The sequence below is a fragment of the Charadrius vociferus genome, unplaced genomic scaffold, assembly GCF_000708025.1.
Source record: "Charadrius vociferus isolate BGI_N301 unplaced genomic scaffold, ASM70802v2 scaffold72, whole genome shotgun sequence".
NCBI classification, from domain to species: domain Eukaryota; kingdom Metazoa; phylum Chordata; class Aves; order Charadriiformes; family Charadriidae; genus Charadrius; species Charadrius vociferus.
This window is the reverse complement of record NW_009647830.1, coordinates 247,727-273,115: the sequence shown is the minus strand read 5'-3', so window position 1 is coordinate 273,115 and position 25,389 is coordinate 247,727. Positions and strand designations below refer to the sequence as shown.

The 25,389-nt window shown below is 37.4% G+C and overlaps 2 protein-coding genes across 2 annotated transcripts in view; one reads left to right on the top strand and one right to left on the bottom strand.

Annotated features, from left to right (window-relative positions):
- The window catches only part of ACTR6 (ARP6 actin-related protein 6 homolog (yeast)), a 9,957-nt gene extending 1,332 nt beyond the window's left edge, over nucleotides 1–8,625 (top strand). Inside the window, exons 2-11 of the mRNA XM_009882633.1 lie at nucleotides 296–413; nucleotides 1,939–2,007; nucleotides 3,340–3,463; nucleotides 4,231–4,366; nucleotides 4,457–4,513; nucleotides 5,217–5,315; nucleotides 5,503–5,581; nucleotides 6,283–6,454; nucleotides 7,389–7,527; nucleotides 8,337–8,625. Coding sequence (XP_009880935.1) covers nucleotides 296–413; nucleotides 1,939–2,007; nucleotides 3,340–3,463; nucleotides 4,231–4,366; nucleotides 4,457–4,513; nucleotides 5,217–5,315; nucleotides 5,503–5,581; nucleotides 6,283–6,454; nucleotides 7,389–7,527; nucleotides 8,337–8,466 — 1,123 coding nt within the window. The 3' untranslated portion in view covers nucleotides 8,467–8,625. The remainder of the gene's footprint in view (nucleotides 1–295; nucleotides 414–1,938; nucleotides 2,008–3,339; nucleotides 3,464–4,230; nucleotides 4,367–4,456; nucleotides 4,514–5,216; nucleotides 5,316–5,502; nucleotides 5,582–6,282; nucleotides 6,455–7,388; nucleotides 7,528–8,336) is intronic.
- Nucleotides 8,626–11,913: 3,288 nt separating this feature from the next.
- DEPDC4 (DEP domain containing 4) overlaps nucleotides 11,914–25,389 on the bottom strand; it is a 17,960-nt gene continuing 4,484 nt past the window's right edge. The window contains exons 3-11 of the mRNA XM_009882632.1: nucleotides 24,304–24,730; nucleotides 23,631–23,782; nucleotides 22,879–23,065; nucleotides 20,359–20,585; nucleotides 17,452–17,594; nucleotides 17,105–17,230; nucleotides 15,006–15,084; nucleotides 12,417–12,608; nucleotides 11,914–12,008 (exon numbers count right to left, since the gene is read on the bottom strand). Coding sequence (XP_009880934.1) covers nucleotides 11,914–12,008; nucleotides 12,417–12,608; nucleotides 15,006–15,084; nucleotides 17,105–17,230; nucleotides 17,452–17,594; nucleotides 20,359–20,585; nucleotides 22,879–23,065; nucleotides 23,631–23,782; nucleotides 24,304–24,730 — 1,628 coding nt within the window. The remainder of the gene's footprint in view (nucleotides 12,009–12,416; nucleotides 12,609–15,005; nucleotides 15,085–17,104; nucleotides 17,231–17,451; nucleotides 17,595–20,358; nucleotides 20,586–22,878; nucleotides 23,066–23,630; nucleotides 23,783–24,303; nucleotides 24,731–25,389) is intronic.

Genomic DNA, 25,389 nt, shown 5'->3' with positions numbered 1-25,389 from the left:
GGTGTGTGTGAGAGTGAGTCGGTCCCGGGGGGTGGCGGGGCCTGGAGGGGGGCCGGGGTGTCCCCTCAGTGCGGTGGGCAGCGGGGTTTGGTTTGGTTTTCCAAGAGGTGTCTCCTCTGCACCGGAGGTGTCAGAAATTGGAGATTTCCCCTCATAACTCGCTCCAATAAAGAGATTAAAACCAAAACGCAGCAGCAAAAATATTATTGAAAGTATACAATTTATGAAAGTAACGTAAAGACAAGCAACGTGTATCATATCCGTGATGAATAGCAGAGTTCCCAATCTTTTCCAGCGTTATTCCCAACTGTCAGTTCAGATCAAAGACTGCACGCTTGAAAACCTTTACGGCAAACCAACTGGATGAAATTAAAGATCCCTCTGGTCTTTTCTATATTCTCCCTTTTCAGAAAGTAAGTAAGATATCCTGAGTTTAACATTATAGTCAAATGTAAATTGCTGTTTCAAGGAATACTTTTCATACAATATGCCTCAGCTGTAGGGTTATATGTAGTATCATACAAGAATCAAATTCAGCAGCGCAACCTTTGCAGTCATAGAATCGTTTAGTTTGCAGAAGACCCTTAAGATCATCAAGTCCAACTGTAAACCTGACCCTGTGAAGTCCACCACTAAACCATGTCCCTGAGCACCACGTCTACATGCCTTTTAAATACTTCCAGGGATGGTGACTGAACCACTTCCCTGGGCAGCCTGTTCCAGTGCTCAGCAACATATTTGGTGATGACATTTTTCCTAATGTCCAATCTAAACCTGCCCTGGCGCAACTTGAGGCCATTTCCTTTTGTCCTATTGCTTGCTACTTGGGAGAGAGACCAACCCCCACTTCCCTACAACCTCCTTTCAGATAGTTGTAACGAGCAGTAAGTTCTCCTCTCAGCCTCCTTTTCTCCAGGCTAAACAGCCCCAGTTCCCTCAGCTGCTCCTCATAAGACTTGTTCTCCACACCCCTCACTTTGTTGCCCTTCTCTGGATGCACTCCAGCACCTCAAGGTCACTCCTGTAGTGAGCGGCTCAGAACTGAACACAGTATTCGAGATGCAGCGTCACCAGTGCTGAATACAGGAGGATGATCACTTCCCTAGTCCTGGTGGCCGTGCTATTTCTGATACAGGCCATGATGATGTTGGCCTTCTTGGCCACCTGGGCACACTGCTGGCTCATATTCAGCCACCTGTCGACCAACGCTCCCAGGTCCTTTTCCATCGAGCAGCTTTCCAGACACTCTTCCCCAGGCCTGTAGCGCTGCACGGGGTTGTTGCAACCCAAGCGCAGGACCTGACACTTGGCTTTCTTGAACCTCATACCATGGGCTTCCGCACATCAATGCATTTTTTTACCCAGGGAAGAGCATGCCCGTCCAAGCCATGAGCAGCCACTTTCTCCAGGAGAATGCTGTGGGAAACGGTGTTAAAGGCTTTACTAAAGTCTAGGTAGGCAACATCCACAGCTTTTCCCTCATCCACTAAGCGGGTCACCTTGCTATAGAAGGAGATCAGGTTTGTCAAGCAGGACTTGCCTTTAATAAGCAGATGCTGACTGGGCCTGATCACCTGCTTGTCCTGTACGTACCATGTGATGGCGCTCAAGATGATTTGCTCCTTAACGTTCACCGGCACTGAAGTCAGACTGACAGGCTTGTGTCAGAGAATAATATATATAGGAAACACAATTTACATTGTTTCTGTAGTGTAGTAATTAAGACATTGATGGGGAATATTAGCAACATTTTTTTGTCCTATGTAGCATTTAGTCCTTAGCATAGAAATGTGAATTTAGACATTTTTACTCTCAAATGTCTTTATATTACCAGTCTGTCAATCACTTGACTTTTTTTTATTTCTAGTAATTGTTTGGGTTTTTTTAAGTATGTTTTTATTTTCTAAAATACTGTATTTTTTTTTCTAAATTCTGCAGGGTTACTTGGTGAACTGGGATGTCCAGAGACAGGTTTGGGATTATCTTTTTGGAAAAGAAATGTATCAAGTAAGAGCTTTTTTTTTTTTTTTCCATTATAGATTTTGTGTAGGTTAAATACAGACTAACGGAATTAACATAAGTACATCAAATATTAAATAGAACTGGTGAGCTTACTGTTCTTTTTAAGAGTCCCTTCAATTAGAAATCACAGGGATTTGATTTTTTGCAAACTGAAGAAAATTTTTACTTTGAGCTCTGGTGTAGGAATTTAAAAAACATTTAAATTTTTCAGTCATGTGTGATCATACTGAGTTCAGTTCATATATGTTAAGAAATTCATATCAATATAATTAAGAGTTCAAGTTAGTGAAAAATAATAATTATAGTCAGATACAGCATGGTTTAGAGATCAAGAAACTGTTGATGTAAAAGAGTGATGAGCTAGGTCAGTAGGCCAAAAGACAGACACATTAAGTAACAATCTTTGGCAAACGATTTTCTGCCTATGGGTAAGTTGAGTATATAAAATATAAATATCTGATACTTAATTTTTCTTACTTGTCACACGAACTGGATTTAGCACAAGAAGTGTAGTAAGGCTTCCCTTTTAATTTTTCTTTAAAAAAAAGTATTGTTATATACTCTGAAAGTTTTTGGTTTTTTGTAACACCTAGGAGGCAGAATGGTCCTGAGAATGAAAGCAATGCCTCAAACTATCCTACTCTCCCTACATAAAAATATACAGTGCTGGCTTTTGATACTTAGCTTTCATTTTAATTTTAGAATTAAATTAAATTTAGTCATGGTTGCAAGGAAAATTTATTTTTAATTCTGTTTCATGAGTTAAGAGAGATGCAGCTGGTAATACATTTAGGGCCATATCCAGTTATGATTGAAGTAACCTTTTGAAGTCCTTTTTAAAGGAGTCTGAGATATCAATAAATGTGGAAAGTCTGGGATCTTTTGCTGGCCTCATTAGAGGTCACTGGAAGTTTTATTATTGGTTCTACTTTGCACAGGACTGTGATGCAAGTGCTGAGCTGTTGAAGAGACTTATCTTTCTGTAGTTGACAGGATTAGTGTAAAGTATCTTAGGTTAGTATGTAGTGTTCCTTTACGGTTACCTCTTTAGAATGTTGTTCTGCAGTTCTGCAGGAGCACAATATGTATGAAGGTGTTCCCTTCATATGTTTTCACCAATCAATTTGACAAAGCTGTATCACTGGTCATGAAGTCTTTAACAAAACTAAAACTTTCTAAGCCTTGCTTCTACAAACAGATACAGCAAGTAGTAATCATGTCTTCAGATTTACATGATCTTCAACTGCTGCAAAATATGACAACAGAGTATTAATTTCTAAGTTTTGTGTAATGACAATCTTAATGTATTTTTCATAGGTGGATTTTGTAGATACCAATATTATTATTACCGAACCTTATTTTAACTTCAGTTCAATACAAGAATCCATGAATGAAATTCTATTTGAGGAATATCAATTTCAGGCAGTTCTTAGAGTCAATGGTAAGTCTGTTTCATTCAAGTTCACACTTACATATTTTGAAGGTTAACCTTGTAAATGAATAAATAAATATGCATGCATGCATATGCACATATGTGTATATGTAAAGGTAGCGAATAAATTACTTTGCTTCCCTCCTGGCTCTTGAGTAATATGCTCCTATATGTACTCTTAACTGGATTAAACTATTTTTTAAAGAAATTTCAGCTATACTCTTATACTACTTTCTTAAGAGTGTCATAGTATATAATTAAAGGAAATCTGAGGAAAGTCAGGATGACAGAGATAATGGATGGATTTTGAAACAGGATAACACTTAAGAAAGTCTACCAAAGATTTGCATGAGGACTTTGATACCTTTCCTTTTTTTGTGGGGTGGTAGTTTTTTGTTTGGTTTTGTTTCCCATTAGCAAATAAAATGTAGCGTTACAATCATGAAATGTATCTTACAGGGAAGGTGTAAATGATGTCACAACCCTTGTGAAAGATAGTTGGACATAGGATAGGTTTGATAAATTGTGGTGTGATCAGTCTGCTTGGACTTTAGGAGAGGAAACTGAACATGGACGGGAATTCTAGAAAAAGAATAAATGGGGGCATATACGATACTTTATTTTATCCACTGTCAAAATTAATTCATTTATGAGGTGTGAGGTCTTGGAAGTCTGTCAAAGGCATTTAAAATATAAAGCAAGTACACTTGCATATCAATGTAAATTCTAAAAGTGTATATTCATGCAAAAATTGAATGAAATTTTCTGTATTTCAGCTGGAGCTCTTAGTGCGCATAGGTATTTCCGGGATAATCCATCTGAGCTGTGTTGTATCATTGTGGATAGTGGATACTCTTTTACACACATTGTACCTTATTGTAGAAGTAAAAAGAAGAAAGAGGCAATCATCAGGTAAACTGCAGTATATATTTTCTAGAATAATTGTTTGCTATGCTTGAAGTTAATAATGACAGAATTCCATGTGTTATTCCTTTTCTGTAGGATTAATGTTGGAGGAAAACTCTTAACTAACCATCTAAAGGAGATCATCTCTTACAGGTAAAGCATGCTGATCATCATCTTGAGACTTGGTATGAAATGAGCTAGAAGTTTGTGGGGGTATTCTTACTGGTTCTGTGAATTTTAGATTAAATGCTTTTTAAAGGAGAAGGGAATTTTTGTCTGTTATAATCTGGTGGCTGCCGTCTCAAGCTTAAGCTCAAGATGAATTAAGATGAACTTAAGCTCTATGAAGAATTAGGCTGTTAGTTTTTAAAGTGCCAGTGCTTTTGAAGTTGCTGAGGTTACCTGTGCGTTCACAATTATCCAAGTCCTTATGTGGTTTCTGAGATGTCTTAGTAGATCATCAGTCAGTTGGCTAACTGATTCTATCAATACCACAAATAAAATTCAATAGGATCAACTTTTCATTAGGATCCTTTGGCTTGGAACTTTATCTAGGTAAAGGTCTTTGGTAGTAGAACTAACTGCAGAATTATGGCTATGCTTGTTATGAAGACTTTGGGCAAATGCAGGTAGATGTTTGTAGTTATTGAACTGTGCAGTGGGAAAATACTGAACTCCTGTAGGCCAGGAATACTTTTGTAAATTGAATACAAGTTTTAAATACTGAGACAGTAGCTTTCTGCGACTTGAAAACTATGGTTGCTCATTTCCAGTGGAAAACTGGACAGGTTTCTGGACGGACGCTAAGACTTAATTATTCTCAAACTTCTGTGGGTTTGGTTTTTGTTTTTCACAGGCAGCTACATGTTATGGATGAAACGCATGTAATTAATCAAGTGAAAGAAGATGTGTGTTACGTTTCTCAAGACTTTTACAAGGACATGGACATTGCCAAGTATGTATACCGTGGTACTAAATGTAAAAGTTGATACTTTTGAGTAATCTATTTGTACAAACAAATAAAACTATGCTTTTAATCAGAAAATTTTCCAGTTAAGTCAAAGGAAGTCTTGTCAGTATAAAATAGTTTGGATTTAGAACTTGTCCTTTATTCTGTTGTATTTTACTTTCTTCTCTTTCAGATTGAAAGGAGAGGAAAATACTGTAATGGTAGATTATGTTTTGCCAGACTTCAGCACAATCAAAAAGGGATTTTGTAAGGTAATGATTGTTTGGTTTTTGAAGTATTTTTTTTACTGTTCCCCTGCACAAGTCTAGTAGAGAGGTTAAAAAGACTTTCTTTTTTCTAATGCTGTATTGTAACTTCTTTCTGTGTGGTAAAGTTTTCCTTAGGAAGTTGAGGTGAAAATTAAATACTATTTTTCCAGCATAGCATTTTATGTTCTATTATTCAATACTTGTAGCTTTCTATGCTTGTGCTCTCTCATACAACTTATCCACATCATTATTGTTGGGTTTTTTTTAAAGTTAAGTTGTAAAATATTTTCTCTGCTTTGATACTTTTTTGTAAATCTCTGAATTTCATTTAAATGCCCTAATATGTAGAACGTTCAAAGTCATGTTATAGAAGAGCCTGAAAAGTCTTCATACCAATGAAGACAATTTAACAATTTTACCTCATTTACCGAGTTGGCCATAGTTTCAAAAGCAGTTCCAGTATTTTAAGGCCATTCTTGTGCATACCTATTTTATTTTGCTTTAGGCAAAACAGGAGTTGATAAGAGCAAAGTCACTTCAGATTTAATACCAGAGTATGTATTATTCTTAAAAGATATGCTGATAATACCACTTAACGTAGAATATATTGCCTACCTCTGCAGTACATGAAAAAGATTAGCTGAATACTCTAGGATGTAATTTCTTTTCTTAAGCAGTGGCTGCTATTCATGTCTTTAATTTAGCCAAGGGAAGAGATGGTGTTAAGTGGAAAATACAAGACTGGTGAGCAAATACTTCGTCTAGCAAATGAAAGATTTGCAGTTCCAGAAATACTCTTCCACCCTTCAGATATTGGTATTCAAGAGATGGGAATTCCTGAAGCCATTGTTTATTCTATTCAGAATTTACCTGAAGGTATAACCTAAAAGTATTTTGAAAAGTGTGTGTGTGTTGTGTTGTTCTGTTTTGGGAATTTTTTGGTTTTGTTTTTTGTTTTATTTGGGTTTTTTAAGCATCTAAAGTGTCTTAAGAAGCTAGTACTCTCAATATGCCAGTTACTAAGTTGTTGTGTACTGTTCTGTCTTCTGGTGTGTGTCATATACTCTACAACAATTGTCTCTAAGTTCCTCTGTTAGGCAGACACAGTTTTGTGATGATTCATTGATTGGTTTCTATGCTAGTTTCAGTTAATCACTATAGACTTTATTCTTCTCAACATCCTTTTCTAACGTGACCTATTTGTCTTGGATGCTGATGATGGAATATACTTGAAATTAGTTTTAGTTGTGTTTTGAAATACCTTTCTTCACTGGAAGATGTGAAAAACCAAACTGACAAGAAAAATGAAACTGACCCAACTCAGTAATTTAAACACCAAAGTAGAAAACCTTTCTGACTGCTGTGTTTGTCAGAAGCAATACTAAAGCTTTCATTTTACAGATGATGTACGTGGAATTAATGTTACTATTACAAAGAACACTTTCATAGGTTTTATGATATCACATAAGTACCGCGGCATTGAGGCTATTATTTTGTACTCTTAAAAAAATTGTATCATTTACAATACTTTTTGAAAGGGGAATTATGTTGGCAGACATGAAATTTAATAGACAATATAAGAAAACAGTAGTGATCAAAGCCAAATTCTAAAAATCATGAAGAACAGAGGGTGGTTGATCACTTTCTTGTATTTCTCAATAAAAGTATTTAACTGATGCGATAATTAGAGGATCATAATATTCTTCTATGCCTATTTCTTACTTCTGTTCCAATTCATAACAAAAGTGGGAAAAAACCCTTTAAATGTATATTCAGTCTCTAACTACAGATTTACTTATTTATTTTACAGAAATGCAGCCTCATTTCTTCAAGAACATAGTTCTGACTGGGGGAAACACCCTTTTTCCAGGCTTCAGAGATCGGGTTTATTCTGAAGTTCGCTGTCTTACTCCAACTGATTATGATGTGTCTGTTGTTCTTCCTGAAAAGTAAGTTCTAAACTGTACGGAACAAGCTTAGTCCTTCTAGCAGAACAAACTAGGAAGTAGGATTTCTTATTCTGATTAAAAAGAGATTGAGTAAAGGGGTTAATTATTAAGTGAACCAAAATTGTACAAGAAGAATGTTTGAAATCGGCATATTTTTAGACAAACCAAATTAATTAGAGACTATCTGCTTGCCCGGTACTTTGCCTAATGAGGACAAGCATATAAGTAGGTGTTTTCAGGATCAGTCTTTTTATTGTAAACAGATATTTTGTCATTAAGTAGATATATAGTATGATAGTAGATACATAAGTATGCAAGATTAGAGTCTGGTCTTTTACTTAGAAGAATTTTCAGCATCTGAAAGCTGCCATGTCATTATTAATGTAGCCACCTCAGGGATTTGGAAGGGTAACATCTCTGCAGAGAGAGAGTATACAGTTGAGACAAAACGAGTATATCTTGAAAGTACAAAATCTTCACTTTCTAAAAGGTATTGTTAAAGAGTATTTTAAAATATTATTAAGGAATCACTATCTGTGCAAAGTAAATAAAAAGACATCTCCACTTCCTGTCCCCTTCACACCTGCCTCCGAAGAGGCACTTGCTTTTTATAAAAAGCAAAGTCAGTTAGCCCTGCTAAAATTTCAGACTTTGTCTCAGAACTTGTCTGGAGCTGAATGGTTTGATTTAGTAATCAAAAATGTATTTTTAAATACATATGGCTAAATAAAGTCTTTGAACTCATGACTGCATAATTCTATTTTAAATGAGCTTACAGATGAGTAACAATAGCTTTGTTCATTTTTCAGCCCTATTACTTATTCTTGGGAAGGTGGGAAGCTGATTTCTGAAAATGATGATTTTGAAGACATGGTAGTAACTAGAGAAGATTATGAAGAACATGGACACAATATCTGTGAAGAGAAATTTGATATATAGGTAGCATAGGGGATACATTGTTATTTCATTGTTTTACTCAGAATGGAACTCTCAGCCTGTTTTCCCTCAGTTAGGATTGTGTTTTAGCTTTCCTGTATTTAAGTGGGTTGGGAAAAAGTCATTTCCAGAGTTTAAAAATAAAGTTTTACAAACCTAATATGTTCATTGTCATTTCATTATGTTCTCATCTTTTACTGATAGCTTCATTGTATTCTTATTGCAGAAAACCTCAATGTGTGAAGCAGTAAAAAGAGATAGTGAGAAGAAATAATGTTTTTATTTTTTTTTCAAAATGAGTATTATTTTAACTCATGCATGCAATTGAATGGACATTAAACACATCTCAAAAGGTCTCCTGTGAGATGTGAAAAGGAATAAATGAATTTTATTTTTGGTTATTTTAGTGAATAGCCACGAAAGGAATGTACTTGAAATATGACCACTGCTATTTAAAGTATACTTAGGCTTTGAGAAAAGAGTAATTTGAACAATTCCTTTTTAAAAAGGGGTTTGGGGCTAGTAGGCTGTGGGGTTATTTTTGTTAGGTTTTTGTTTTTAAACAATGGCTGAGCAAATAGGCTTCCTGCCGAGACTCCCCTCACCATTCTGAAAAGGCAACATCAGAAGCTGTCTAAGGTGAGAAGCTTGCAGCTGTGTCCTGGGCCATCCCATCTGTGTCCTATCCCATGCATTCCAGATAAACACAAATGCCCCAGCCTGTACCTGTTATTTCTGTTTACAGAGCAACGGTGGCATCAGGTCTGTTGTGCTGTCAGCGTGTGCAGCATTGCATGCAGGAGGGGAAAGAGCAACAGTACAGGGCCGTAGCCAGAGAGAAGCCTGGGAGGGCTGTGCGGGTAAGGGGGTGCCCCAGTTGGCTTGCTTAGCTGCCAGGATAGAGGCAGGCACTCCCACAGGGCAGATTAGGGACACATGGGTGCTGACACTGATCTTGGCATGATGCAGCTCGTGGCCACAGGGCATTTGCCCTTTTAGTAGGGCTGGTGATACTCAGTGGTCTCAGATTTGCAGAGGAGCATCCTATTCTCAGCTGAAGTCTCATACTCCCTTTCTTGTCTGCCCCTATGTAAAACCAGTAAGTATACTTGCGTGGTACGCTTACCTAGCTTGGAACAAAGAGCACTGACTGACTTAGGCAGCTAATGGCAGGGATCAAGCAGAGGCTTCACTGAATTTCATGCCCCTCCAGTGATCCTTGACAAGGCTCAGAGAGGGGCACTTTGAAGCACAACTAGATACCATCTGAAAAATTGTTCTTTGTGATGATCTGTGACCCAAGGGTAGTTGATGTAGTTGAATTGTCAGATAGCAAAAAGATAGAGAGATATCCTCATCTCTGGCTTCCATTTCGTTTCCACTTCAGATAAGCAGGTGGAGTTAGAGCCCCATTGTTACGATCAACGTTACAGATTCGCAGGAGCTGCTCCTGTTGCAAGCCAGAGGCCTCAGCATAAGGGCAATATAAAAGAGAAGCCAATACTCCAGAGAATGGGAGGTCTTGATGATGAGCTGCTTCAATAAAATAGCTTTCTGAGATGATCTTTCTTCTTGACCATTATCTTTTTGACTTTAGACTGCCAGCTCACGGTGGCATTTCTCCAGTCTAACCTGCTGAGAGGGATGGAAGAGGTGCCCTCATCCTCCTATTAGTGGCTACATGAGCCACACAGGAGGCAGATATGGTATTCCTGCAGGAGAACACCACCTACAGATTCTTGGGACGCAGCTCTTGTATTACTGTGTGTTAGAAAACACAGGACACCAGTAAGTCTAGTACACTGTGATTTTGACAGCCACATGTAGAGGCCTTTGTGTCTCACCTCTAGTGTTTTTTAAATAACCACACAAAATTATCAGTATGCTTTAGCTGTGACTTAAAATAAGGAAATATGTACGTTGTTCCCATAAAAGCAATGATGAATCTTTTCCTTGGTAGGAGCAAACAGGAATGCTCTATGAATAGAAGGAAGCCTCCTTACTTTGAAGGTGGCATCACTTGTTCTTTGATAAGACTGCACTGGAAAGCACCTCTAGACTAAACTCTTCACTCTGGAAATTTTCAAATTCATACTGGCAATTAATTTGATAGCTCTGTGCTAGAAATCATAAATAGAAATGAGCAAGAGGTCCAAGTTGCCCTATCAGATAATTCTGTGTCAAATATTGTCAAGAATAAATGACAGAGAACTTTCTAATGAAATAGTTTTCTTAATTTTGGAATGTAACTGAAAGCGTAACAATGAGACACAGTAATCTGTAGCTCACCAAACTTGCATACATAAATGTGAAATATCATGTTTCTTTCAACAGAAGATTAAAAATTAGTAGACCTCTCAGGGTAGGCGAATAAAATAGGGCTCTCAAGAGCTCTTCCTTTCCTTTGCAGAACTAGATCAATCTTGACATCTTGTCCCATGAACTGAAGGAAAGCACCTGGCAGCTATAAACTCCTGCTGTCCCCTGAAGCCTTTCCTTTCTATTTGATACCTGATTCCCACTGAGCTACCCACTGATACCCACTGAGCTGATACCCACTGAGCTACATCTTCCTTATGAAAGCAATATTAAATGATAGACTGATTCACTGATTTTTATGCAATGCTTTATTATCATCTTTAAATTAACACAAGAAAATTCTAATCAGGTCACAAAGTGCAAGAATTTGTTTTGTAAAACCACGCTTTTTCCCAAAGCAATTCCCAGTCCATCTAGCCTACAAATTACCATGTTACCACCCCTCCCTGTTACCAGGTTCAGTATTTTGAGACCCAGTAAAGGGTGCTGAAGAAAGAGGGGGAAAAAAAAAAAAAAAGCCACGTAAAATCCCCTTCTCCCACTACTCAACACCAGAAGCACTTAATCAGGAAATCCTTTCCTGTTTACAATTCTCAATAACCTACTTCTGTACATGCTCCCCTTTCTGGGAGAATGACCAAAACCCTGACACAGGGCTAGAAAAAAGAATATGTGGCCCTGTAGTCTAGTAATCAGGGTATTCACCTCTGAAAGGTGAAACTTGGTGTCTTTTCCTCCTCCAGAAATTATTTATTTTACACTAGACAGTCGCTGTTCAATAACAAGTGCATAAACAGGGATTCATGGACAGATTTCAACTACATTCCCTGACTTCTGACAGGGCCAGGTCATTTAAATAAGGCCACTTGAAATATGCAAGTTAACACAACCTATTACCTGTACATGGTTGGTTAGATCTAACAGTGTAACCATTTCAATTTATAAAATAAAAGAAAACAGCACTTGTTTTCAGAAGGCTTTGGTATCCTGGTAACTGACCACATGTTTTAAGAGCAGTTGAGGATGTAGATACCTAAAGAAGCATATTCACAATAAAAAAAAAAAATCATGGTCACAGCGGACATAGTCCAGCAAAGGGGCCATGAAAATGATAAGGGAATGGAGCACCTGTCATACAATGAAGAGGCTGAGAGCTGCAATCGTGCCTGCTCCTAACATTTTTGACATACTTTGTACGTTTTTACAATGCTCATAGGAGTTATAATCTACAGTTTAAGATTAGATTACAGTTAAATTATGAACTACGGATAGAAAAGATTAAAAACCTCACTGGCTATGAACCCAAGCATGGCTCTGAATGCAGACTTGGCTCAGCTAGAAAGCCCCTGGGTCATGGGACAGAAGGAAAAAGTGCCAATCCCAAAACTCAAAGCAGCACAAGCAGTGTGCCATTATTACTAACTTAAAAGTAATTAAGTACATTTTGCTTACAAGAGTCATTAATTAGAATGAATTCTTTTTAGCAGCATAGTAACTTTGACACTTTCCTGCAAATGAAGATGTAAGGACATAAGAAGAAAAGGTTTCTATCATGAGCAATTTTCATATGCATCCCTCCCTTTAAAAAAAATAAATCTGTATTGATGTCTAACTATTTAGAATACAAAATTCACCTGTAGTTTTACAACCACTACAATGGATAAGAGAATGGTATTTTCGGAATTCTTTAATTAATTTCTTCTTCTGCTTCAAAGGAATAGTGGGGTCATTGTCCAACTCTTGAACCAATGCGAGAAGATACTGATTTGTTTGTTGTTTTTGATCTTCATATTCTTTAGTTGTCACACGCTGGCAGAAGGTGAAGCCTTTGTAAGAAATCAGAGGTTCAGGTTAAGTTCAATGCGTCATACCAGAGCCTGATTAAAAAATATGATCAGAAACATAGGTATATCTATAGCCCAGTTCAGATGTGACTACAATTCTCTACAAACAAGGTAAAACACAGCCCTGTACTGAGCATGGCTGAACATCTAAACATTAACCACAAAAACGAAATTGAAAAGCAGTGTCACAATTGCATTATCACAGATGATTTTGTATTGCAAACAGGCCTGCCAGACAAAGAGCCAATACAGTTCTTGCCAACAGAAGCCATAACAAAGAATGCTACATGACAAGAATGGCACCTTGCACTTGTCATGATCCAGTGATTTCCTGAGAGTGAATCAGATCTGTAGCAAGGTCCAGTACATAATGCAAGTGAATAAATACTTTGGAGAAACAGTTGTCTCTCAACCACACCTCTGAATTCAGAAATACAATTCAGGAACTTCTAGGTGACTATACAGCTCAGCACAGTTTGGGCACCAGAAGCAGAGGTGATGAAACAGGCAGCAGTTCAGGATGAGGGCAGAGCAAGGAATTGGAGCCTGAGAGTTACACAACTTAAGTGCTATTTATCTATAAAAATGTTGTGAACCTATGCAGTAGAGCACGCACCCTAAAAGGAATCAAGCCCCATCGCTGGACAGGTGAGCTCTGGCCCAAGGAAAGGCTGGCGTTGAGCTACTCCACAAGTTAGGGAGCAAGCTGGCTGAACAAATGTCAGTTGCCTGAAGGGAAAAAAATTTTTACTATTCCTTCTGTACAAACACCATCTTCTTAAGGCTTCACATAGAGAGTGGTAATAACCCAAGCTGCCAGAATTTTTATGGAGACCTGTCCTTCCATTCTTTTACAATGAGTCTGTCAAACACCAATGTGAAATATTTTTAAGGTTTAGTAGAGTCAGATCAAGAAAAGGTAGCTCTTTCAAAAGGGAAAGCTTAACAACTCCTGGCAAAGAGATTAACTCTTCAAACCAGGGTGGATCTTTTAGTGCAGTGGTTTCAAGTGGCTTCACAGATTAAAACCAACCCCAGAATTCCCTCAGTGTTTTATATTTCCAGCAGACCCAAGGATTGCCTTCCTGCAACAGGCAGACCCCTTTTCTTATCAGGGTCCCCTCCATGCTCCCACCTGCACTTCAGAAGCTCACCAGCTAGGAAAGCTCAGTAGCTCCCAGAAAAGATTTTCCTCCTACCTTCTCCATGAGAAAAGGGAAAATGATATCAGAATATGAGGTACAGAGGAAAACAGGAACATGCCATGCCGGAGAGCTCACAATCAGAACAAACTAGCTATTTCAACAAGTAGACAGAATCTATATGCAGTTACAGATTGAAACTCCAAAATGCAGAAGGGAGAATATAGTATGAGGTTTGTACTTTGATTGTCTGTTCAGCATGCTGATGGAGACCACACAGGCTCCAAGAATACCACAGACAGGCAACTCCTTCCTCTGTTGCTAATCCTTGTATTCTTTGGCTACATAATAGGTGATACTCAGAACACTGACCTGGAAGCAATTTGGCCACATTTGAGAACCCAATACAGATGGTAAAAGATTCTGTACCAAAACTACTTCTCGGGCAGCTACTGTATTTAGTATTAAACAGCACAACAACTTACAGTGTTATTCAGTTCTGTAATGGTTTCTCTTCAGTGTTTAAGCACATAATGCACTGGCAGTACAGAAGTCAAAAGGAAGAAGGTAACGAGTCAGGCACAAATTCAATTATTTTAATCAAAGTGCTGGAAGATACTTTTGGCATCAAGGCCAGGTGAAGTGTTAGCTCGTAAAAGAAATGAGCTGGAAAATATAAATTCCACATACACACCAAGTGTCAAAAGCCTTTTTTTTAGGCTACAATACCCTTCTGTAAGTCTTAAACTCTTAATAAACTTTGCACTCACACAGAAAAGGAAGAGTTCTTCAAAACACTAAACAACCGAGGTCTGTACTCAAGACATCTATCAGAACCCCAAACTACTGAGCTCTATGAGAATTTTTAGGTGTTTTGTGGCAGAAATATCAGAATGCTGTTCCTAAATATAAAATCACATCAAATTCACACACCAAATTAGAAGCATGTCGCTTCAGGAAGCACATTTTGCATTAATTTGTCCAGAAGTAATTATTTGGTAAAAAAAATTTGTCATGTATTCAAACTAGATAATTAATAGAGTCTCTGTTCTCTAATATTCACAGGTCGGTGTTTTCCTTATAGCAGATAATTATTTGGTGAATTAGCCACTAATCACTTTAATGCTTCACTTCTAACAAAGGAAAAGAACACAGTCAGTGCAAAGTTATAGTCAGCTGACAATAAATCAATTTGTATAGAGAGGTTTACACAAAAATGCATTATGACATCACCTACCTGAATTGATATCTGGATCTTGTCCTTCTAGCAAACTCTCAAGTCTCCTACTAGTTAGTTCCAGAAGAGTTAAAGGAGTCTGAAAATAGAATCAGACAAAGAAATAAGTTACAAAAACAACAGTTCTGTATTTTTGAGAATCTAAAGCATTCAAATGATCAATTTAAAAATCACATGATTAACTGCAGAAGAATCTATGCCGATATTTATTTCAGTACACATTCAAAATCTCTCAAAAAATTGCAGTGAAACACACATACATGTGCTTATTCCTAATACTCCTAGCCAAAGAAATAGGAGGCAAGCTGTTCTAGATGTTGCTTTCTATTGAACTACGGCAAAAACTGTAGTGTAGACCTTGAACTGATTTCAGCTTATATAATACACAAGGCTCTCAACTGTAGTTGTGAAAGAGCGAGCCACCATCTACTCTGCTGCCATTGCTATGAAGTAGCGGGCACTTCATTGGCCAGATCTGCCTCCAGCTCCAAACTTGAATCAAAGCCTTAACCCTCATGTGAGAACCCTTAACAACAAAAAGAAAAAAAGCACAAAAGAAAAGTATTTGGTTTGGGCTGTGTATTAACATATACAAAACTCACAGTAACTACTTGATACTTTCAAACTGAACTGGAGCTAATTAAAAAAAAAAAAATCTCCTATGTCTCATTTGTGCTTCTGACCTCAGCTGAAGAATGTGTTGTATAAGAACAAAAAAATATTTTACTGAAACCAAATCAATGTTTTTGTGAGGGTTATTTGTAACAATAAACATCTAGAGCATTTTACAGCTATCTTACAACAGCTGAGAGAATTAGTTCCTCTATCTAGTTTAGTGTTTTGATGAGGAATTTTATAGCTGAGGAAAACAGCAGCAAAGCATCACAACTTTAATGTTGAATACAGAATGTCAATATAGGGTCTGAGAAGGTTACATCTTTTCACATGTGACAATATGACAGAATGTAAATAAAGGAGACTATAAAATACAGCTGCATATTTACATAACTGATCAACTTAAACAGAAAGGCCATTTCATTTTGTGGTTCTACTTATTTTCTTTAACTTAGAAGTTAACATTTCAAAATACCAAAAGGAACTCTTTAAGAGAGGCCAAAGCTGTATGTGTACACTGGGGCACCACAGCATGCCATTCCATATATCACTCAGAGTATGTCAGCTGACTTCTACAGGAGAGAGACACTAAGAAGCCTAAAATGTGGTAGAGAGCCATCAGAAACAAGGTGCCAAAAGGCCTCTGTAAAAATTTGCCAAGACTTCAAATATTTTCTTAACACAAATGATGCAAATAAAGAGAGAGGACACTGCATATGAAGGATTGCAAAGCTCTCAAAAAGTTGTCTGAAATAGGTTCTCACCCTACTTGACCATATTATTAAACTGTATGTTGTGGTTTCAGTTGGGATAGAAGTAACTTTTTTAATAGCAGCTGGTATAGCACTGTTTTGGATTTGGGATGAGAAATACTTTTGACAGTGCACTGGTGTATTTAGTTGTTGCTAGGCAGTCAAGGCCTTTTCTGCTCCTTATATAGTCCTGCCAGCGAGTAGACTAGGGGTGCACAAGAAGTTAGGAGGGGACACAGCCGGGACAGCCGACCCCAACTGACCAAAGGGATATTCCATACCATGTGACGTCACGCTCAGTATATAAAGCTGGAGGAAGGAGGAAGTGGGGGGCGTTCAGAGTGATGGCGTTTGTCTTCCCAAGTAACTGTTATGCATGATGGAGCCCTGCTTTCCTGGAGATGGCTGAACAGCTGCCTGCCGATGGGAAGCAGTGAATGAATTCCTTGTTTTGCTTTACTTGCCTGCATGGCTTTTGCTTTATCTATTAATCTGTCTTATCTCAAACCACAAGCTTCTGCTCGCTTTTACGCTTCCGATTCTCTCCTCCATCACAACTGGGGTAAGTGAGCGAGCAGCTGCATGGTGCTTGGTTGCCAGCTTGGGTTAAACCACAACATTGTAACACATGGAATATTAAACTCTGCTCCTCAGAACTCTCATCTCCAAAAAGGGACTTCATGGCATTCAACATTTAAAATGACAAAGCCAATGAGGTAAGGAAAATGCTACCTTGAAAAGCTCCGAGTGATTGTCCATCAGAAACTGAGTCAGCAGTTCTGCCTGTGGTTTTGACAATGTCTTATTTTGTATGATGAACTTTGTGCAAGTCTTGATGATCACTGATCTGTTATCAAACTAGAAAAAGAAGAACTCAGATTTGGCATTAGATTTACTTGCAGTGCGCCAGCAAACACTAAGTATAACAGGATGCTATCAGCGGGAGGAACAGCCTGATATTTGTTTTAAAACAGATCACATTGGAAGGCGGTAAACAGAATACTTCTAATTCTGGAGAAAAAAGTTAGCTTTATTATAGGTAAGTGCTATTTCCCACACTAAACATGACAGATACTTACCTGTTTTTGTAATTTGTAGCCCTCAGATTCAGATGCAATGGCTACAAATGTCAGGAGTCTATGTAGTTCTTCTCGGATATTTGGTGCTAATAATTTTAAATAAAGTTGTGATGCCTCTAGAGCTTGATCTGTTTTTCCTTTCTCTGCAATGGAGTAAAACAGCGTATCCAGTGCAACTGCTCATTTTCAGAGTCAAGAATACATATTTAAATTCCAATACTAATCCCTTTTTTTTTTTTTTATTTTTCCCTCCAAACAAAGCAGGTTAATCTCAGCGACTTCTAAAGCCTTTTGACAAGACTCAACACAGCATTTAATCAACATAAGCTTAAAACCTTCATCCCATACCCAGTCAGGGAACAGATGTACTTGGACAATATATACAGGACATTACTACATTGTGTACAATGTGCAAACACTGAAGTGATGTTTGTACTGTTTGTGTTTATACATCTTTGTCTTATATTCCAGGATTAATCTCAAATTAATTAGTGATCCAAATAATCCTAACTTTCTCATTGCTTTGGGGTTTTGTTTGTTTGGGGCTTTTTGGGTTTTTTTGTTTTGTTTTGTTTCTTTCCTTTGTTTTATGTTGGTTGTTGTCCACACACTCACCCCACCCCTTTTTAAGCCATTAGGTTTTAAGTTTCTCAAGGAAGTGTGATAAGATGGAAATAACCTCTTATAAACCCCCCTTTAGATTATAATTCTACTTATCTTCACTTCGAAAGTGAGGAACTATCAAAAAAGTCAAGTAATTTTCTAAGGAAAGAGAAAGAAGAGGGCAGATACAGGAATAGAACCTACATATGATTTTCTGGTCTCTATCCATTACTGGAACAGAGATTATATTTTAAAAGAAATAATCCAGGACTTTCAGGGGTGTACCACAAGCCCTTTGAAACCATCTTTGTTTAAAAAGAACACCAAAAGAACAAGTAAGTGACCCTTTTCCAAAAGGAGGGCAAATAAAAAAGCAGGAAAGAGAACTGCCAAAGGATATGATCAAGACAGGTAAGAGTGTAGATATGAAGACAGGAAAGAAAATGATTTCTAGAGAAAAGCTTAAGAGTTTCTCTGATCTGTGAATACAGCCTTACAGAGTTATTTTAAAAGACTGGGGGGGGGAGAAAAGTTCCAATGCAAAAAGGTTCAATAAACCACATGGACTAGTGTGACCATTCATCTGTAACATAAGTACCTCTAGATCTGTTTATTTTAAAGGCAGCAAGCACAGCAACTTGTTTGCCTTCACAACAGATCTGTATTATCAGCCATCTTATATCAAACTGCTTAACAACTGCGGAAAATACATACATTGATAACAAACTGAAGTTGTACTTTAGCTAAATGCAGCACTTCTCATGTTGATTTTGAAAATGTTTTAAATATGTAGATGTTCATAGCTAGTTTGAGCTCTCTCTTGCACTAGAGTCAGAACAACAGCACTGGATTCTGCTTGAAAATTATTAGAATCCAAGTGGTTATGCACTGATGACCATAATTTGTTCCATAGCACTGAGAGGGAAAAACGGTTGTAAAATAGTTAAGCACAACCTCCTAACGGTGATCGAGTATAAACTAGAACACAGCTGAGGATCCAAGAACATAGGCTAACATCTTCAAACAGAGGATCATTTCCTAATGATAAAATTATGGGTACCACTTCATTGAAAAGGAATAAAGCATTAGAAACTGCTTGTGAGAGTCTTACTCGAGTTGGAAAGATGACAAAATTAAAGCAAGAATAAGAAAGCAGAATAGCCCTAGAGATTCATGGGTCATGTAGTTTAGACAAAGCAGATACTTCATAAGAAAAAGACCTACAGGCAACTAAAGCATTACAGTAACTCAGGAGAATTATGACACTGCCTTTTCCCTTGCCTACAGATTTGGCTGCTTTGATTCTCGATTTTAGTAATATTCTATAATATTGGTGTATCTCAGTTTTGTATTTGAAGTATGTACATGAACTATAATATCTTTAATATAAATGAACATCCAGAAGAAGTCACCAGTAGCCAAGTCAGTTATTTCAAATTAGCATTCGTGTTTTGTGGATAGGTTATGTAATTTTGCAATAGTTTTCCTTTCATGACTTCTATTATAATTTGATTTTTTTTCTCCTTAGCAAAATACTACTTATAAAAATATTGCCTTTTGTCTTTTAATGAGGTTTTGGCCACAGGATCCACCACTCTGCTCCAATTTTTACACAGGCCAGCTGTGTCCCTATGTCAGTAAGCTTGTCATAGCTCTCCAAAACTTGAAACTTTCGATAACACTCTGTAAACCCTACAGAACTGAAAAAGTAACGCAACCTATTTAGGGTAGGATTAATCTTAAACTTGTATTTACACTGAACCCTTCTGTTTTACTTGTGAGCATATGTGGTGAGGGTTTTTTGGGGGAATCACAGCCTGAATCACAATCTCACCAGCCCCTTTTATAATTTTAAATAACTTCTATTACTAAAAAAAAAAATAATCCAGAACTTACAAAACCTTATTTTGGTCAACACGAAAACTTTACAGCAATTATTTTACTTTTATGTTAGTAGTCACAAGTAGCAATAAGAGAAATTCTGACTAGAGGTAAGACATTTTCACAGTGAGAGTAGCTATATATTGAAAGAGGTTACCCACAGAGGCTGGTGAATATCTACCCTTGCAGATTTTAAAAATTCAGCTGGACCAGGCCCTAAGCAACTTGATCTAACTTTGAAATTTGTCCTTGCCTTGAGCAGACGTTCTGACTAGAGACCTTGAGCGTTCCCTTCCAACATATAAATTGAAGTACCTCTGCAATAGCATTGTAAATGATGTTACGATTCAATCAATTAACGCTTATTAAGTTCCATCCTTTTTACAGCTTTCACTTGCATTTTTTGTCCCAGGTTGCTCTTACCTATAAGTTCTATAATCCCTGAATGAATATCGAGATCCTGAGTGGCAAGAAGGGAGTCCTTCTTTTGACTATAATACTTTATTATAATGTCAAAAAGAATCTTCTTGTATATATTCAGACTGCTCGGTTCGTTAGCGCTTTGAGGTAACTGCTGACTAACCATCACTATGAATTGGTCTGGGAAATACTCCAAGCATTCAATTGCAGCATAGAGCCATTTGTCAAGCCTGCAGAAGGAAAAGTTAGTTTTAAAACTTTAAAATACTCTGCCAATTCTTATTTAATCCTTTAAAGAAAATTTGATAGAAATAACCACGCACGTATAGTCACGTATTTGAACCACAGCATTAAACTTGTTGCTTATTAAGCAGTTTATGTAATTTATTTCACTACAGTACTTCAAGAAACTGCTCAAAATAAGCAACTTCCATGGTTCTCCCACGCTATAGTCAATATACCTGAGGTATGCCCAAATCCAAACAAGTTGCAATCATGCCAGACTGTCACTGACCCCAGGACACTTGCCTGATTTGGCTAGTATTTAAAATCAAACACCACTCCACTATTACTTCAACACACACAGTGACAACCCACCAGGGCTAACCAGACTGAAAAAGCAAAGGACTGAATCTTCAGAGAAAAGACACAAGAGAATTACTTTGAAAACAGAGAAAATAAAAATAGTTTAAATCCCAGAAGACTGCGGAAGAAGTTTACTATATGACCTACTAAAAAGACATGAGTTTCATAAGCATTTGTTGCCTGTATGACTTAACTAAGGGAGAGAAAATGTAAGGCAAATCTAAAATTCAGGTAGACAATTCATTGTTCAAAGAGGCTGGAAAGTCAGACGAAAAAGTCACTAACTTAACCATTTTGTCTAGAAGAAAGCTAAAATCCTATAACTGTGGGGGGCAGAGGGAGAATTACTTTTACTTGACTCTCTGAATATAAAATAATTTGAACTGAATCAATAAATAGTATTTGCATCTTCACATGAGTTAAGATCCACAGAATTGTATTTTTATCATGGAGAGCAGAAACAAAGATTTTGAACTTGCTGCTGGACAGCTAGATAAACATGAAATTTTGTTAGAACCACTGCGGCCAACAAGGATTGTTTAACTCTTGGACGCATAAACGGGGTAATACAGTAAAATAGAAATAGGATCATGACCTCCCTTTAGTTATGATCCCATGAGCAGTGCAATCACTGAAAGCAGGATTTGATTACAGTTTTTAACACTACCTGGAGAGCAGGTATTTGATTATATCAACCATAACATGACATGATTTGAAAACTGAAGACAAAAAAATTAAGGTATAAGTCATGCTTGCTCCCTCACCTTCATACTGGGGGCAATTAATCCTACAACTAGTTGTAATACTTGTGACTATTCTTCATAGCTGGAGTTTTCCATTTCTCGTGCATGCTAGAAGTCAGACCTAAATAATATACTGTCTACAAGATGCTACTCCAGCCCCCCACTTAAGTAACTGTAAAGTAGTGAAGGAAGCATTTAATTTTCTTAACACTTATCTGATATACTAGCAAACACACAAATGTTAGAGGTACTTAACACAGAATAATACAGAGTAAAAACAACATGAGCTATTTCAAAAGACATAAACCCACCAATCACGCAAGAAACAAGTACAACAGAAGGATAAAGCTCAAAAGAAACAGTGCTTATTAAGCTATTCTGGGAGAAAAAACTAATTGATTTAAGATGTTACCCAGCAATAAACCTAGTTTGGAACCAGAAGTTTCATTACCTTATATAAAACTCTGAACATATATAAAAATATTAATATTTTCTCCCTGAAGCAACAATACATAAAAAGTCTCTTTAGGTACACAGATTAACATGTCTCACCAACAGATAAAAATTGTATTGATTTGACAGAAACAAGCATTACTGAGATATACACATGAGGAGACATGCCTTGACACATTCATTAAAAGTACATGCTAAAATAGAGATCAGTCCAAATGCAATCAACAGGAACCCTACAAAAATCAGATAACATACAGGGAAAAGAGCACTGACAACATGCAGCCACTGTCACTTTTATATTCTCATGATACAAGCATTCTTCAGTACTACAGCTTAGCTTCCCCTTTTCTGTTGCTAACAATAGCTGCCTTACTGATTTTGTATCTTCACAGCACCACCATCGGGAACTGTGACAAACAAACAAAAACCTCAGAATAATTTTTTTTCGAGTTCCAATATCTGTTATAAAGACCCAAAAGTGAAGTGTCTCATCTAGAAACTAGAAGTGTTTTTGACACTCGAGGTTAAAGTTTTAACATATACTTAAAATCCTCAAGTGTCCAATCCTAAACATATACTTTTTGTGAATTCCCTTACCACTTCTGAAAAGAAGTCAAAGGAGAAAACGTGATCCCTGCCTACAAGTGAAACAACATCTATTTTGTTTACTTAACACAAATCTTTGATCAAGAGTAAAATCACGCGTTTACTAACAAATCCATTTTATAGATGTATAACTTACTCAGGCAAGTTTAAGCTACATGTAACCTCTCTGTCCAGGAAAGTATTTGAGATAATCAGGTCTTCTTCTTTGCCAAAACAGTCTGGTTTTGTCTTCACTGAAGACACCAAGATGTCTTCTAGAAGTGGAACATCAATTAACTGCAGCAGTCGTAGCAGAGTTTGCTGTTTCCAGACATCTTCTATTACTGATACCATAATCAAACAAACAAAGAAGAAAAACCACACCCTCAGAAATAAGATCTTAGGTAAAACACTAATCTTTGTTTTTACTCACTCAAGAATGTTTTAAGTGTTCAGAGAAAACAAGGTAACAGCCTAGTGTGAAGTTTCTGTGTTGGGGAAGAAGGGATCAAAATAGGAATGCTAAGAAAGAAGGCTTTAAAGAGACCACCTCTCTCCCCCATCGTATTAGAATTAGTAATAACCTACTCTAATCAGTAACACATACAAGAAAATGCAAGTGAAGAGCAAAGAAATCATATAATACTTCATCTTAAAACCTATCTCCTTCTGAAGTGGTATTTGCATAAATAGAATAGCACCATCCTGCAAAAACTTAATCCTGATTCATTTCCTTCAGTTTACTTACTATGAGCATTTACCCATTTAGTACTCATTTAGCTACTTTGTCATTAGTGACATGTTAAATTCAAGACTCTGAGGGGCAGCGTTTAACAGAAATGAGGTACTCACTCCACGTAGGTACAGTGAAGAACAATCCAGTTTTAAAAAGAAAAATTCAGTCCTCACCTCTTTTTGAAAGCAGATGAGTTGGTTCATTAACCACGATCTTTGGAGGTAAAGATGCATGAACGTTTATTGATTGAAGAAGGTCCTCTACCCTCTTTTTATTGGCTGCTTCTAATGCTAAGGGGTTTGAAAGTGTTGTTTCACACTTCATTCTGCTTAGGGGGGAAAAAAGAATTAGATGTATAACAAATATGGTCAGGACACATTTATCTTCCTGCCACTTCCTAAATTGCTGTTAAACCAGAACTTTAGGGCTTCATTATATGTGGGGTCTATCCTGCTGCTAGAAAACCAATCACCCATATCTGCTTTGTGGAAAGGGCAAGGATATTGATTCCAAATGCTGTTTATCAGTTCAATTTCTTTTACCAGCTTCCAGCAAGTAGCTCATTCATGCTAAGTCTCAGAATTCAGCATAACTGATTGCAAAACAAAATGATTCCTAGGCTTACGCTACTGTGCCAGCCTCTATTCTAAATAACAAAAGACCGATCAAAGCAGTTTAACATTACCAAGAAATATAAGGTAGCATCTGCAATTTAGGTATGACATTTCTAAAAACTGGCACATAGTATTCAGGTCTCCAATACCTGGGTTAGACAGACATAACTTCATCTACAGTTAACCCACCTTAACAAACAAACAAAAATCAGAACAGTTCAGAACAACTCACTTAGAATATCTTTTTGTCTTCTGTTTGCAGATTTGCTCAGGAGACAAGTTCTCATTGTCTCTATTCTTTTGTGGAAGAAGAGGAGTAAGACTGCTATTTACAAATTTATAGAGACTAGTGTTTGTGTCTTCAAACTCCATTTCTTTCTCATTCTTGAATAGGTAAAGCTTTGCTCCAACTGGCTCAAACACCTTGTGATCCATCAACGCTTGGCATACACGGACTCCCTTCAGCCGAGAAATATCATTACAGCTTAGGTACATGCTTTGCATAAGATGGCTCAGTACCACATCAACAGCATTTGAGCCGGTGAAACAGTTTTTATATGTTTTCAGATGTTGTCTACGTCTTTTGATTTCCACCTGGCTGTGAAGAGCATGAATAATACTATTCCACAGCTGTGTTGCTTGAAAAGGACCATCACAATCTGCAAAATATTTATATGAAAGTTTTAAAATGTTAAACTTTCTAAACGTCTGTAAATGTATTTTTACCGTGACATTAGTTATATATATTTTTTAAAATTCTCCAGAAATCAGCTTAATTTTCCAAAGACAGAGAAAGATAATCCTTCATGGATCACTCCTTCTTCTAAGTTGACTCAGACCCACAACGGTAGAGTCAACAGAAGAAAACAAAAAGACACTAAAAACATGCGAGGAAGGTTATTTTTGTTGTTGTTGCCACACATACTGTAGGTATGTACACATATACATCAATTCATTACAGAATCACAGAATGGCTGATGCTTGCAGGGACCTCTGGGCTCCACCTGGTCCAACCTCCCCTGTTCAAGCAGGGCCACGTCCTGACACCTTTTGAGTATCTCCAAAGGTGGAAAGTCCGCAACCTCTCAAGTCACCAGTGAGAAGGGCCTGTCCCCGTCCTCTTCGCATCCCCCCTTCGTGTACTTGTAGACATCTATGAGGACCCCCTGAGCCTTCACTTCTCCAGGCTGAGGGGTCCCAATCTCTCCCAGCCTCACCTGGAGGAGATGTTCCTCCACTCCCCAGTTCCTCCTCCGCTTATCACTCTCCCCTCAGCAGACGACAAACCAACGCTCGCCATACATTAAACCTTTCCCGC